The sequence below is a fragment of the Sapajus apella genome, unplaced genomic scaffold (genome assembly GCF_009761245.1).
Source record: "Sapajus apella isolate SASKATOON/1434 unplaced genomic scaffold, GSC_monkey_1.0 scaffold149, whole genome shotgun sequence".
NCBI lineage: Eukaryota > Metazoa > Chordata > Mammalia > Primates > Cebidae > Sapajus > Sapajus apella.
The window spans coordinates 1,397,103-1,413,969 of record NW_022437089.1 but is presented as its reverse complement, the minus strand read 5'-3'; the positions used below and the strand labels follow the sequence as shown (position 1 = coordinate 1,413,969).

General features: G+C 40.7%; 1 protein-coding gene across 3 annotated transcripts in view; it reads left to right on the top strand.

The window, feature by feature from the left end:
* The first annotated feature begins 3,327 nt into the window (after positions 1-3,327).
* GAB3 (GRB2 associated binding protein 3) overlaps positions 3,328-16,867 on the top strand; it is an 80,212-nt gene continuing 66,672 nt past the window's right edge. For all 3 annotated transcript variants that reach the window (XM_032265178.1, XM_032265179.1, XM_032265177.1), the window contains exon 1: positions 3,328-3,936. In XM_032265178.1, coding sequence (XP_032121069.1) covers positions 3,865-3,936 — 72 coding nt within the window. In that variant the 5' untranslated portion in view covers positions 3,328-3,864. The remainder of the gene's footprint in view (positions 3,937-16,867) is intronic.

Sequence of the window (16,867 nt, the reverse complement as noted above, 5' to 3'; positions counted from 1 at the left end):
GCCTTGTTCCCAGTTAAGGGGAAAGTGTCCAGGTTTTCACCAGGAAGGAGGATGTTACTTGAAGGTCTTCTGTAGATGTTCTTTAATAAGTTGAGGAAATTTCCCCGTTTTCTGAGTTTTTTTGAGAGTTTTTGTCATGAATTGGTGTGGATTCTGTCAAATGTTCGTTCTGCATCAACTGATATATGATTTCTCTTCTTTTGTCTGTTAATGTACTGTATTGCATTAATTGACTTTCAAATATTGAACAAGCCTTGCATCTCTGAGACGCATGGTGTATAATTCTTTTTATGTGTTTGTGGATTCTATTTGCTAGTATTTTTCTAAGGAGTTTTGTGTCTATATTAATGAGGCATATTGGTATGTAGCCTTTTTTTTTTTTAACTTTTTCTGGATTAGGAAGTATCAGAGTAATACCGGCTTCATAGAATGAATTGAAAAGTGTTTGATTTGGACTTATGACAACAATTTTGTGCAATTTTATTTTTATTTTTTTATCTTGAGATGGGGTTCTTCCTGTGTTGCTCAGGCTGGTCTCGAACTCCTGAGCTCAATGGACCCTCCTGCCTCATCCTCCCACAGGGCTGGGATTACAGGTGTGAACCACCATACCTGACCAATTTTGGGCAATTTTAAATACAACAATGATGGAAATGATGAAAGACTATCATTGATAATAATAAAGTCAAATTTCATATTCCAGATGAAAATTATATGGTTTTCACTCTTAGAGAAGTCCTTCATGGATGCCTGTATGGGAAAAAGAGTATTCCCCTATCTATATGAGCTTGTACCATAGCACTCTAGGCCTTTAATTCATATGCTTCTTAGATTTATTAAATCAAGAGGTGGGTGGGAGGTAAGAGATATAGGAAGGTGCAGTCCTTTCCCTCGTTATTGGCTCTCATGCCTGTCTATGGTCCAGAATTTTCTTTTCAAATTATCTTTTCATAGTGAATAAGTCAGATGCATAACCACTTTTCTTATCATGATGTAATTGAGATAGAAAGTCTTCTGTACTAGTGGACATTTATTTTCACAAGTTTGTAGTTATAAGATTTCTAAAAGTTAATGAACTGTGAAACAAAGCCTATTTTAAATAAAATATAAACAGGGAAACCACAAAGGGACTCCAGGTGCCAAAAATCACTTACTTTTCAAATTCTCTCCTCTCCCCAGGCTGGGGTGCAAAAAAGGTAGGATGGGTTTATATGAAAGGAACAATTTGGATTTCTCTGGCAGGGAGAACAGTATACCTTAAAAGATACAGGAATAATTACTTATATCACACTTTTATTTAACCTATGTGGCCAGTATGGAGATGAATAGTGGGTAATTACAGAATTAATCAAGTTGTGATTTGAACTGAAGCTGCTATTCTAGATGACGCAGCTTTCCTACAGCAAATCAACACAGCCCCCTGGCACCTGGGATACAGCTATTCATCTGCCAAATGTTATTTTTTCCCATTCAGCAAAGAGTACCAGAAGCAGCTTGCTTTCATCTGGCGGGAACAGAAGTACAACTTTAGGGCTCTATCTATTCTCTGGCTCACTGTCCTAATCCACGGTGAATGGAGCTTGATTGTTGTGAACATCGTGCTGGTTTATTACACCGATGACATACATATTGGACCTGGTGATCAAGAGGTAGCGAATCCCATAGATGATTTATTAAGATACAAGTACACCACAGGGTGGGAGAAAAGCGCCATGAAAACTCAGGAGCCTGAACCTGAGTGAAGTTTTTAGATGATCTGGACCATGTTGGTTATTCAACATGTTGTTGCACCTCATACCACTTATTGCTCAGAAAGTCATAGCATTTGGTGTGGGTGTTTGAATTTTGTAGGCAACATATGCTACATTTAATTGTGCCACACCAATACACTCAGCAAGTAATCTGTAGGGTTGCATGTTTTCAGGGAGAGATCCAGAGCGAGAAAAGGCTCTGTGACAGGTCCATGCCACTTGACCCTTATGACCATGTAGATTCAACAAGCACAGATCTTTTGACACATTGGGAGGCTACATGGAGTCTCTGGAAAGTCCCAATAGGAGAAACACATACAACAAACACCAAGAGTTTTGAAGTAAACTATGCCCTTTACCACGAAGGAAGTATTTTCCTTTTGACCAACAGCTTTGAGCTTGCTACTGGGCTGTGGCAAAGTCTGACTGCTTGACTATGGGGCACCAAGGAACCATGTAAGTTCAGCTGCCTCTGATAAATTTGGTGCTACTTGGTCCTATACTGGAAGTGGCGTATTTGAGACCAGACTCAAGCAGGTCTGGAAGGTATGGGAAAGTTGCTTGAGCAGGTGGCTCACGTCTCTGTGGCCCCTGCTGCTGCATGATCACCATTTCCTGGACTCACACCCGGAGTGTCATAGTGAGTTTCTCATGATCAGGTCTGTTGGTCAAGGTTTCTAAAGGAAGCAAATGGTAGACTCAAGGGGTTGAAATGAGGAAAAAGTATAATTAAGGGACTTTTTTAAAACAGAGGTGTGAGCAAGGCTTAGAGAATTAGCAATGCATAGTCAGGCTCTCAGGGACTGGCAACAGTTGATATGGCCACAGCCACTGATAAGTGATCAAGCTGCCCACAGGCAGAGACCAACAATGAACCCCTAATAACATAGAATTCCGTGGGAAGACTAGGCAGCCACCTGGACTGTCATCTGGAAGGGGCAGCAGTTTGTTCTAAGTTGACCAGGTACTAATTTTGTACGTGGATTCACTTATTCAAAATTCACATTTCTGCTGGCACTGTCATCCATTGACTTACTGAACCTGTTATTCACACTGACATAATGTTACACAAGAAAATCAGTATAAGCCAGTGTGCTCATGCTGATGGAGTCCACTAGTTTTATCATGTTAGCTCATAACACTGAAGCATCTAGTTTGAAAGGATAGGAGGATGGTTATACTGTGGAAGATGCTAGCAAGTGTCAGATGATGCACATAAAAAGCAGACGGTGGTGCTTAAGTGGGTGGGCTCTTGAGACAGCTCTGGTTGCATATGGGTGATTTTCTACTTGTGTGGATGTCGACAAGTGACATTGTCATCCTGTTTTTCATTTTAGTGACCTGCAAAATTGAGATAATAATAAAAGCCATCTGACAGGGTGTTTGTCTGGATTCAATGAGATAACGCCTATAAAGTGCTTAGCACAATCGCTGGCATGGTGTTAGCTTGGCAGTAAGGAAGGTCACAAGTGTTAGATGCTCGTGATTGTTATTTTTGTTTAGCGTGGTCAGCACATTAGTTACCACAATCAGCTTTAGATCCATCTTTTAAAACGTTAGAGTGAGAAGAGAGTGGAAACAACACTACCTTTTGAGTTTGGTTCGTTTGTGTTCATTCGGACAGTTAGCTGGCAGAGCTTATCACTGAATACACGGACATTTGCGGGAGGGACATGGAAAATACAATCAAGTGGAATAGGGAAGTCAAAGAGGAGCCTTGCTTTTGTGTGTCCCTAAACTATACACATGGCAGATGTGGGTGCTACGTGGGCTTTGGCGTGGCTGATTAGGTCCTTCCGAGCGGTTTCTCGTGACCCTGCGTGAGAGTGGCAGACGACGTGCTGCCTAGGATTCACAGGACACAGCCGCTGGCGGCGCTGCACTTGCTCGAAGGGGCTTCCCAGGGTTAGCTGCCAGTTTTTCCCGCCGTTTTGGGTCGCAGGCGGAGTTGGTTCCCTCATTGGGGGCCGTCGCGGCCGGAGGCGGGGGTCGCAGCGGCCGCTCGGGGCGGCGCTGGGCGGGCGGGTGCTGGGTCCGCCCCGCCGGCATCCTTGGCCTGACTTCCTTCTGCAGTGGGCGGCCGGCCCAGCTGGAGGAAGCGGCGGCGGCAGCGATGAGTGCGGGCGACGCAGTGTGCACTGGCTGGCTCGTTAAGTCGCCCCCCGAGAGGAAGCTACAGCGCTACGTGAGTAGGGGCGCCGCCATCCCGCCGGGCCTTCGCGTCCCCGGGCACCCGCCCGCAGAGCTGCCGCGTGGTGGCCGCGGGAAGCCGCGGGGCTATGGGCGCGCCTGGCGCAGCCGCTCCCGGCGCCCGGTACTGCGGACGAGGCCGATCGACGGAAAGCCAAATCGTACGTCGAGCCAGCGTCGCCGCTGTGCAGGGCAGCGGGCCGGAGGCCAGGTGGCGCCTGCCCGCGGGGTTCAGGGACTCCAGACCGACGCTGACTCTAGCGGAGGGAGGCGGGTTGCGGCCACAATCCCAGGCGACTGTCTCTGTGCAGGAGCGGGCAGGGAGACATCTCGAAAGGGTGCATTCCCCCTGGACCGTAAGGAGTGACTGGAACCCTTCACATTCTAGCTCGTTTCTCATCGTGTGACTCGTTTCAGCTTCTTCTTAATGCTGACACCGAGCTTGTTTAGTGCCAGCAGGACAATTCACTTTTACTAGTATGAAATTAGGAATACTTGGAAGAGCACATCTTCCTACTTATTCCATTACCGTTTCAAAATGTACTCTCGACACCTCAAACGTTCTTTATCTCCATCTGTGTCCTCACGATAAGATCTTAAAAACATTCCGCTTACAGACCTTATTGCTACTCCGTGTTTTCCAGCCATTAGGAAGAACCACTTCAGTCCCCAGTGACTTGCGTATAAATAGATATTAGGACTTCTTGCTTTTTTTAGGCTCGGAGTAGCTGCATTGATTCATCTTGTTCATTATTTCTAATTTCTCTGCAACTTCACCGCACGGTTGTAGGAAAAAACTCTCCCATGTCTGCACTCATCCAAAGCAGCCCACCACAAATGTACTTCTGCCTGGTATTCTGCTCTATGCTATGTTCTCAAACTGCAGTCCTCTCCTCGCCAAATTTCGCAAGTGTTTTTCTTCCCACATACATTAGGCACATATTGTGTGGATAAAGAGGTGTGATTACAAAAAGATTTTAATAATGTATGAATACTTCCAGAATGTGTGCCAGGAGATTCTCCCCATTCACTGTAGGCTACACACTGTTTGTCTCTTAGATTTCTGCTGTCTGTTGAACAGTTTTAGAGGAAGCTTGTTCTACTTAGCAAGTGAATATCAGGACTGTATGAACACTGACACTTCTCTAACTGCCAGTTTGTCCCTACATCATTTGCTTTTGAGTCCACGCGTCCATAAGCACAGGGTCCAATACCTCCTGGCCTCTGCATTACTCAGCTGCTTCCTTAACTGTGAAGCCACTTAAAGGAGGCAGTAGAAGAACACCTGCTCCCATCACCTGCATGAGCATTACTGACTCAGGATGTGTTTCCTTGTTGTCCTTTGGAATGACAGACATTTTAAAGGTTCACTATACAGTTTCAGTAGATGATTCAGAAAGATGCCACCTGCATCTTTGCCTGCAGTGGAAAGATTATAGAATAGTTGGTTTCCAAGTCTTTCTTCTGTATCTCGTCTTAAGGAGACTGGCTTAGGGAAGTTTATTAGTGTTCCATCAACGTTGGGAAGGCATGGGTGTGTGTGCTTATTATCACACAAGTTTCATTCCTTTAGGGTAGAACAGGGAGGAGGCAAGAGTGCACACTTCGCAACTTAGAGATACGTGGGGCAGTGACCAGAGGTGTCATCTTACCAGCACTCCAAGACATAAACCCTGATGGTTGGGAACACTCTCTAAGAAAGATCATACATAGTCAGTGCTTTTCTGCTGACACGCATCTGTCCCTGGAACACGCCACAAAATACGTCTTTTTCGTCTCCTAGCTAAATTCTGCAGTAATCCTTTTTTCCACTAGATGGTGATCATGTGGCACTGCGACGGGGCCTGGGCAGGGCTGTTACAGCTGCTTCAATTCAACTCCTGTCAGTCCCTCCCATTAACAGAGCACTAACTCCAAACGAGGGCCTGTGTTACAGGCTGGGAAGACAGAGAAAAAACACTTGATTCCAGTTTATAGTTTAACATTTATAATAATAGCATAGCAAAGCTAGTTATTGGCACAACCAGGACAATAACTCAGTTCTTTGTGCTGCCAGCAAGCAGCACTCCATCAATGTTGGCTGTTACAAACGGAAGCTCTGGCTGGTTTTGGGCAAACTTTTCAGTCCAAAGTAAGCTTGTACTTCATCCACTTGAATCCATCAATGAAGAAAATCACAAAGTTATTTTTTATCATTGGTCTTTTAAAAAATTATTTTTATTTGTATTTTTTGTTTTATAAGTAAGAAATATATTCTTATATTAACAAATAGAATGAAAAATGAAGACCCCCTTTAAATTTCCCTACCCGCAACCTTCCCTTTCCTCTCCTTCTCATTCCACTCCCCATTCCAGGGATAACAACTGTTAGCAGTTTACTGAGTACCATTCTACAAAAATTTCCAGAAAATATATAATGTTCTTCTTGCAGAACTGGGCTCATATTATACTGACTGCCCTGCAATTTGCTTTGTTCACAACAAAGGTGTTCTGAACACCTTTTCAGGTTAGTACATACAGATTTACTGCATTCTTTAAACCACTGTCAAATATTCCTTGTAATATATATAACATAATTTAACAATTCGTTGATGAACATTTGCTTGTATCTTTTTATCAATTTTAAAGAATCCTATAATAACAGTAATAATAAAGCTACAATAGTTCACTTTTCTTAAATGGTTTATACATGCCACACACTACACTAAGGACTTGTATTAACTCCCTTAGTTTTTAAAACAATACCAAGAGCCAGGCACTGTTTTTGTCTCTGGATATAGGTTCTTTGTTGCATATTTAATTTGCAAATATTATCTAGCAGCCCATAGGTTTGTCTTTTCATTCTCTTTTGGAGAACTAAAATTTTAAAATGTTAATGAAATCCCCAATACAATTTTTCTTTTGTGAATCATGCATTTATGTCAAATCTAACAACTCTTCATCTAGCCTAAGATCCTGAAGATTTTCTTCTGTTTTTTTCTAAAAGTTTTTTTTTTTTTTTCTTTTTGGGACAGAGTCTCACCTTGTCATTCAGGCTGGAGTGCAGTGGCATGGTCATAGCTCTCTGCAGCCCTGACCTCTTGGGCCCAAGTGATCCTCCCACCTCAGTCTCCTGAGTAGCTGGAACTATAGCCGCTCGCCACCACGCCCTAAAAATTGTTGTATTTTTGGTAGAGAGGACAGAATTTCTCCATGTTGCCCACAGGCTGGCTCCAACTCCTGGCCTCAAGTAATCCTTCCACCTTGGCTTTCTAAAGTGCTGGGATTACAGGCGTGAGCCACTGCACCTGGCCTCTAAAAGTTTTATAATTTTACATATTTTATATTTAGATCTATGATCCATTTTGAGTGAATTTTATAAATACTGTGAGCTTTATATCACTGTTTGTTTTCTTGCATACCAATTTCATTTGTTCCAGTACTATTTATTTAGTAGACTGCCTTTACTCCATTGATTTACTTTTGCAACTACATCAAAAATCAATTTACCTGAAGGGCGCAATGGATCCTGCCTGTAATCCCAGCACTTTGGGAGGCTGAGGTGGGAGGATCACCTGAGGTCAGGAGTTAGAGACCAGCCTGACCAACATGGTGAAACTCCCTCTCTACTAAAAATACAAAAAAATTAGCTAGGTGTGGCAGTGGGTGCCTGTAATCCCAGCTACTCGGGAGGCTGAGTCAGGAGAATTGCTTGAACCCAGGAGGCAGAGGTTGCAGTGAGCCAAGATCGTGCCACTGCCCTCCAGTCTGGGCGACAAGAGTAAAACTCCGTATCAAAAAAAAAGTCAATTTACCATATCTATGTAGATCTATTTCTGGATTCTCTAGTCTCTTCCATTCATCTATTTGTTCTATACCAACAACATGTTGTTTAATGACTGTAGCTTTATAATAATTCTTGAAATCAGTTAATTTTAGCCCTCAAACTTTTTCTTTATCAGAGTTGTTTTGGCTATTTTAGGTCCTTTGTTTTTCTATATCAATTTTAGAATTGGTTTGTCAATTGATTTCACTGACCTCATATCCCATAGCCTTGCTAAACTCACCTATTAGTTCTAATAGCCTTGTCTGTGGTTGCAACCTGCAATACTATAAATAAAAATGACAAGAGTAGACATCCTTGATCTTAGAGGGAAAGCATTCCATTTTTCACCTTTTAAGTATGTTAGCTGTAGGCTTTTGTAGGCACCTTTTACCAAATTGAGGAAGTTCCCCCATATTGCTAGTTTGCTGAGATTTCTTCTCATGAGTTAAATTTTGTTAATTGCATTTCCTGCATCTGTAAAAATGATAATATGTTTTTTATTTTTTTGTCTGTTACTATGGTGAATTATGCTGCTTGATTTTGAACGTTTAACCAGCCGTGCACTTCTGGGATAAACTTTAGTTGGTTGTAGCATATCATTCTTTTCATATATTTCTGGATTTGCTTTGCTGATATTTTTGCTAAAGATATTTGTGTCTCTGTCCATGGGGGATATTGGTCTGCAGTTTTCCTTTTTTGTACTATCTTTGGTTTTGATATTAGCATAATGATGGCATCATAAAATGAAATCAGAAGTTCTCCCTCCTCTTGTATTTTCTGAAAGATGTTGCATAGAATTGGTATTCCTTCTTCCTTAAATGTTTGGTAGAATTCACCATTGAAAAGGTCTGGGCCCATACTTTTCTTTTTGGGAAGGCTATCAACTACAAATTTTATTTCTTTTTTCTTTTTTTTTTTTGAGATGGAGTTTCACTCTTGTCACCCAGGCAAGAGTGCAGTGGCACAATCTTGGCTCACTACAACCTCTGCCTCCTGGGTTCAAGCAATTCTCCAGCCTCAGCCTCCAGAGTAGCTGGGATTACAGGTGCTCACCACCATGCCCAGCTAATTTTTGTAATTTTAGTAGAGACAGGGTTTTACAATGTTGGCCAGGCTGTTCTAAAACTCCTGACTTCAGGTGATCTACCCACCTCAGCCTCCCAAAGTGCAGGGATTACAGGTGTGAGCCACTGCACCTGGCCAAATTTTATTTCTTTAATAGATATAAGACTATTTGGGTTATCTGTACCTTCTTGAATGAGCGTCATTAGTTTGTGTTTTTCAAGGATTTTCTCTATTTTGCCTAAGTTCTTGAATTTACTGGCAGAAAGTTGTTCATTATGTTCCCTTATTATCCTTTAAATGCTGTAGGATTTGTAGTGATGCCTCAGTTTCATTTATGATGATGCTACTGTAATTTATGTCTTCCTTTTTTTTTCCTGATCAATCAGGCCAGAGTTTTATCAGTTTATACATCACTGTTTCCTAGGAACCATCCTTTGGTTTCATTTATTTTCTCCACTTTCTTCCTGCTTTCAATTTCATTAATTTATCCTCTTATCTTTATTATTTTCCTCCTTTTGATTGCATTGGGTTTAATCACTTTTTTTTTTTTTTTTTTTGACTGAGTCTCACGCTGTCGCCCAGGGTGGAGTGCAGTGGCACAATCTTGGTTCACTGCAACCATGACCTCCTAGGTTCAAGCAATTCTCCTGCCTCAACCTCCCAAGTGGTTGGGATTACAGGCACCCGACACTATGCCTAGCTAATTTTTGTATTTTTAGTAGAGACAGGATTTCACCATGTTGGCCAGGCTGGTCTCAAATTCCTGACCTCATGTGATCCAGCCTGCCTTGGCCTCACAAAGTGCTGGGATTACAAGCATGAGCCACCATGCCCGGCCAGTCTTCCTTTTAAGCACTGCTTTAGGTGCATCCACAAAATTGGATGTGTTGCATTTTCATTTTAATTCATTTAAAAATATTATTTAATTTTCCTCTGAGATTTCCTCTTTGATCCAAGGGTTGTCTGGAAGTTTGTTTAATTTCCCAATATTGGACTTTCTAGATAGCTTTCTGTTTTTAATTTCTAGTTAAATTCCATTATGATCTAAGAACAAACTGTATATTATTTCTATTCTTTAAAATTTGTTAAGTTTACATCATGGCCAACAATATAGTTTCACTTCATGTACATAACCACTTGAAAAAATACGTATTTTTCTCTCATTGGGTAAAATGTTCTATAAATGTTAATTATGCCAGGTTGGTTGATAATGTTATTCAGTTCTTCTCTATCCTTACTGATATTCTGTTCACTTTTACCAGTTACTGAGACAGGAATTGTGAAAGTTTCTATCCAGTAATTGTAGATTTGTCCATAATGCCCACATTTCTCCTTCCAGTTGTATTTGTTTTTACCTCACACATTTTGATGCCCCATTTCTAGTTTCACACGTTTGGAATTAGTATGCCTTCTTGGAGAACAGAAGCCTTTTTCATTATTTAATGTCTTGTTTTGTCCCTGATGCTATTCCTTGTTTTGAAGTCTATTTTTTTCTTATGTAAATATAGCTGCCCCGCTTTCTTTTTATATGTGTTTGCATGGTGTATCTTTTTCTATTGTTTTACTTCTAACCTCTCTGTGTCTATGTTTGATATGGGATATTGCTTTTTAATGCATTCTCACCTTGTTTTAATTGGCATATTTAATTCATTCGCATAAAGTATGATTATTGAAATGTTTATATTAAAATATACCATCTGTTTATCTCCACTATTAACTTACATTTCATAACTTCATTTTTTTGCAGTTTTCCTGAAGTGTAAATTATACATCTTTAGTTGGAGACTTCCTTTAAATAATGTTATATCATTATAATATTAGCAGTATAAGGACATTGCACTAGTATATTCCTAATTCCATTCTTATATTCTTTGTGCTATTGTCATGCATTTTACCTTTACATATGCCATAAACATATGATACGCTACTACTAATTTTGCTTTAGACAACCAGTTATCTTTTCAGTCAATTAAAATAAAGAAAAAACACGAAACTTTTGTTTTCTTGTATTTATTCCATTTCCAGCACTCTGCATTTCAATGTGTAGGTTCAAGTTTCTGTCTGCCTGAAGAACTTCCTTCAACATTTCGTGTAGTTTAGGTCTGCTGGCAGTGAATTCTCTCAGTTTTGTTTGTCTGAGAATGTATATTTCTACCTCATTTTGAAAAATATTTTCAGCGGGCATAGAATTATGGGTTGACAGTTTTAAATTTTGTTTTGTTTTGTTTTTCCTTTCAGCACCTTAAAGATGTCCTTCTATCAATCAGGCAAACACTTAGTTCTTGAGCTAATGCATTAAATCTAGAATCTCTGGTAAGCGCACACACATATTAATACATTTAGCTTGATCCAATATTATATTCTGTCTTCCTTGGCTTAACATCCTGGGAACCCATTTCCACAAATTTCAGTGGTTTGTAAAGACAGTTTTATTGAGGTATGTGTGTGTGTGTATATATATATGTGTGTGTGTGTGTATATATGTGTGTGTGTGTGTGTGTGTGTGTGTATACGTGCGTACGTATACACATACACACACTATAGAATTCACCCATTGTAAGCATACAATTGGTTGACTTTGGGTAAATTTATATGGTTATGCAACCATCAGTATGGTCTAGTTTTAGAACACTTCTAGCCCCACAGAAAATTCCCTGAGCCTATTTGCAGTCACTCCTCACTCCTATCTCTAGCCCCAGGCAGCAACTGATCTGCTTTCTGTCTCTATAGATGTGCCTTTTCTAGAAATTTCATATAAGTGGAATAATAGACTATGTGGTCCTTTTATGTGTGGTTTCTTTCCCTTAGCTGGGACTAAAGGCACGCGCCACTACGCCTGGCTAATTTTTGTATTTTTAGTAGGGACGGGGTTTCACCATATTGAACAGGCTGGTCTTGAAGTCCTGGCCTTGTGACCTGCCTGCCTCAGCCTCCCAAAGTGTTGGGGTTACAGGTGTGAGCCACCGCACCCGGCTAATGTAACCTAAATCTTAAATCCTTCTTTGGATCTGTTTTGGGGCAGTTTTGCTGATCTTCCTGTCAATTCTTCTACTTTTGCCTTAGTTTTTAAAATTGCTATCAAATAAACGTACAATGAAAACGAATTCCCCACCTCTGTCTTCATCCACCCTATTTACCCTTACCCCTCAAATAACCATTTTTATAATTTTTTTCTTTAATCTTTTCTGTATTTCTCTATGTGAACACAAGGAAATATATATACAGCTTCTTATTCCTCCTTTTCTTACACAAAAGATACACAATGTTCTGTACATTAGTCTGTTCATTTAAAAATTTATTCTAGAATTCTCTCCATGTCAGTGGCCAGAGTTCATCTTTTTTTATTGATAAATAATATTTTATATATTTGTGGGGTGCATATGTTTGCTACATGCATCGAATGTTTAATGATCAAGTCATGCTATTTGGGGTATTCATCACCTTAAGTATTTATCAATTCTATGTGTTGGTATCAATTAAAGTCCTATCTTGTAGTTACTTTGAAATATGCACTACATTGTTGCTAAGTAGAGTTGCTCTATTCTGCTATTAAACATTAAAAGTTCTTCCTTCTATGTAAGTGTACATTTGTACCCATTAACCAGCCCCTCTTCATCCACCCCCACCCTTTCCAGTCTGTGGTATCTATTGTTCTATTCTCTGTGTCCATGGCATCAAGTTTTTTAGCCCTCACATATGAATGAGACCATGTGATATTTGTCTTTATGTGAGTGGCTCATTTCACTTAATATAATAACCTCCAGTTCCTCACTCCCCACTTTCCCAAAACCTTGTATTCAGGGGGCATGTCATTTCAGGTAACTAGATGATGATTTAATTAGGCAGATAAAAAAACACTGTTGTGGGATCTGCAGAAGCAACCTTGAGGTTAAACTGTCAGGAAAGGTGATCAGAATCTGTACCTTCATTGTAAGGGAGACCAGAATAGAAAGAATCCATCATTTCTTGCTTCTATAAATAGAGCTGGTCACTTTTCTCCCAGAAACTTATAAGGTTGGGAATTCCCCAAATTTAGAAAAAGGTACAGATGCTGGGTGGCCAAAACAAGTGACAATGTTACTCCAGATTGCCACTTAGCTTCTGGAAGTCAGGTTGATTGGGATGGGATTTGAAGATGTCCTTTTACAAAATCTTCTTTCCTGTGCAAGTTGACTTAGTCCAGGTTATTAATGTGAATGCAGCAGAGGGGAAAAGATAAGAATATTTTAGAGAAATAATCAATGGGAAATGTTGATTGCTTAATTATAAGGTATGTGAGAGAGGGCATATTAAAGATTTTGAACTTGACAGGAGTAGATAGGGGTGTGAAGAAGGGTGATTAGCCCAAGATGAATTACAGCAACCCCTATTGTGGCCACATTTTTGCCAGCCATTTGTTATCTGGACACTTCCAATGACAGGAAACCATTTACATAACTGCCCAAATAATCACATGATAGTTCTGACTGTGAGAAATTGGTCCTGGTGTTACCTCTTTAGAATATACAGAACACATCTAATTCTTTTTTCAATCTGAGAGCCCTGCAAATATCCAACCTAATGTTGCTGGTTTACTCAGTCATGCCTTAGGATAGAACAGAGTTCTGTTCCCTCACCCTTATCCTGTATATTTCCTCTGAACTGGTACCAGAACTAAATAAACTCCTTCAGGACCATCATTGCTCATCTGGACATCGTGCTTCTGAGAAGGCAGCTGGAGATTCCATTAGCTTTGTTCTGGCAGCCACGCCACACTGTTGACTCACACTGAGCTTCCTGTCAAACGTACTTAATTTTCCTCTGTGTTTCAGCTAAGCTATCTTTTCTCCAGTCTGTTCTTGTGCTATTGGTGTTTTGCTTAAGCCCAGGAACAGGACCTATATTATTACTGTTGAATTTCATCTTATATTTATTTATTTTTGTAATTGATTCTTTTTTATTTGTTTATTTTTTTGAAACAGGGTCTCACTCTGTCACCTAGGCTGGAGTGCAGTGGTGTGATCTCGGATCACTGCAACCTCGCCTCCTGGGTTCAGGAGATTCTCATGCCTCAGCCTCCTGAGTAGCTGGGATTACAGGCGCCTGCCACCACACCTGGCTAATTTTTGTATTTTTAGTAGAGACGGGGCTTCTGCCTGTTGCCCAGGCTCAAACTCCTGACCTCAGGTGATCCTCCTGCCTTGGCCTCCCAAAGTGCTGGGATTACATTGCACCTGGCCTGTAATTGATTTTTTATACCACATCATTTTGGACACTGACTGTCATACAGGCACTGTGAGCAAGAGCATGGAAGAAAATACGGAGTTTGGGTGCAAGTCAGTGAGACTTTGAAGTAACTGTGGGTAAATTTGTCTAGAGCCGAGGGGAGGGACCTGGACTCCAGATGGAGTTTTTCTGGTCACTGGGATATAGGAAGTAGTTAAAATTATGGGGGTGGATGAGATTATCCAAGGAGGGTATGATGAGTAAGAAAGAAAAGGACCTAAGGCAGAATTTTGGGAGATACCACAGTTAGAGAGTAAGAGGAAAAGTGTCAGCAAAACTGAGAGAGAGAAGAGAAGAGATCATTAGAGGTGATGGATACCCCCAAATACCTTGCAGTGGTAATGCCAGTCAACCGTCTTTCCTCGCAGGGCTCTGACCAATAGGGCACAGACAGTAATGGACAAGGGGCACAAGATAAGGAAGATGGATGCAAAACATCTGTTTTATCACTGAAAAAGCTGAATTAGAAAAAGCTATTTGGCCCTGAAGTCTAAGTGGGGCTTCCGAGTCTTTCTGGTGAAGTGGATTCCCAATATTAATGGTTTAGTAAGAAATGGGTAGCAAGGACAGCAAGAAGCGCAGCAGTGGAAGACAAAAGAGGGGAGATGATAGTTAAAAGTTCAATAGTGCAGAAGCAAATGGAGGAAAACCAGTGACCCAGGCTACCAGACCCAGGCCTAATAAAGAAAGAAATACAACCAAGTGATGAGATGGACTCAAAGTCAACAATTTTCCAAAGGGATAACTACATCTTTAGGGCCTGAAGTGTGTGTTTTAGATGAATTCTGCCAATAGGTATTCGTGAGATTGACGATAAAGTGCACTAGTTAGAAGTCTTAATGGGAAAAACCCCTGCAGACCACAGCTCTTTCTCAGAATATAAAATATCCACTTGTTCAGAACCTGGAGCAATGGTGGAGAGATAAGGAAGTGAACTGGTTCCTCCACAGGCCAAATGCTTTGGGACAAGCTCTCTAAATGGCAGAAAGGTAGCTCAGGTCCAATCCTGGCTTCTTCTCCCTGCCCTTGCATTTGATGAAGACCTTAAGCCTTTATCATGAATCTGATTCAAGACTTTAAGGTCTTTCAGGAGAGTAACCACTCTTAGCACCGAAATACATACACACCACAGAAAAGCAGAAAGAAAACTTCTTTTTAAACTGGAAGGTGGCAGTATGTGGATCAACTTGCTCTAGATGATAACAGTCAGCACTCAAATATGTTGTTATTTTCTGAGAGAGTAATACAATGAACCCTCCCTAGGTGGTATTATGGTACTTCCATTAGGAGGAAAATTGTATCTGGCTGTCTCCCTTTTTGTGATTGTAGCAGCCACTGATGGTTAATGCTTAAATTGATTAATTCATTATGTATTACAAATGGTGAGATTCTATTTCTCATTTACTCCTAATCAAGTGCTTACTTCACATTACACTGCTCTTGTCAAAGTTGACTAATGTCCTGTGTCATGGGGTTGTTGTGAGGATGAAGTAAGTTATGTATAACTCCTCCCCCCACATTGGGGTTTTCACTTCCAAAAGCTGCAGCTCCTGTTTGAGAGATTGCTCTTGGCCTACTAGAGACCATTTTGCTTGCATGTTAGAGAGCTGAAAGTGTCTGAGAATGGCATGCCCCACTCCTTAATCAGGGAAGGGAATGGACAATGTACAGCCTCTGAAGCAGGAACATGCCTGGAATGTTCCAAGAGCAGTGAGCTTGGCTGCAGCCCAGGGAGTAATGGATGAAGCAGATGAAGTCAGAGTGGTGATAATGCGAGTGGGTGGGGAGCCTGTGGAGGGCTTTATAGGCTAAAGTAAGACCTTTGGCTTTTCCTCTGAGTAAGGGAGAAAGACAGCAGAGGGTTCTGAGAAGAGAACTGACATGATTTGATGTGAATTGTAACAGGATCTCTCTGGCAGCTGTCTGCAAGCTGTAGGGGCAGGGCAGAAGCAGGGAGACCAGGTGAGGGGCCAGTGCAGTGATACAGGTGAGATGCGAAGACAGCTGTCATTGAGGTAGGGCATGGAGAGGGGTGTATTCTGAAGGTAGAACTGGCAGGATTTTCTGATTGGTTATTCTGCGCAAGCAAAAGAAAGGAGTCAAGAATTCCAGTGTCTTGGCCTGAGCACCTGGAAGGATTGGGTTGCCATGTACTGAGATTTGGAAGTGTGTGGAAGGATTGGGTTAGGGAGACCCCAGTTACCCCACGGGCTGCATTGTGGAAAGATGTATTGTGAACAGTTTCCATTTAATTGTTTTGAAAATTTGCTTTTGGAATTATAGACTTTACTCTTCATGTTACTCCGATTTGTAAATGGGATGAAGGGAATGGAGCTCAAAAGAATCCCAGCACATGAGAGTGCTGAAATTACCAAAATATAACCATAGACTGGGGTGGAGGGGCTTATGTGTGGCTTGTTTATTCATACCATAATTTATCCAATCTTTTGATAGGTGTTTAGTTTCTTTCTGATTTTTAGTCATTATGAAAAATGACATTAAGATCCATTGCACATGTTTGAACATTTTTGCCAATCTTATACACAAAGATGTCTCATTTAAAATTAGATATGGATATATAGTTTAGGGCCATTTCTGTTACTTTTGATGTGAAATACTGATTCATATATTTTGCCCATGTTTTTCTATTAGGTCATTTATATTTATCTTAATGTCTCATAGAAGCTCTTTTCATGCTTTGTTTATTAGATATACATTCATGTATAATTAAACATAAAAGATTAAAAGAAAATACCGGAAAATATTTTGATAATCTTGGAGTGGGGAAGGCT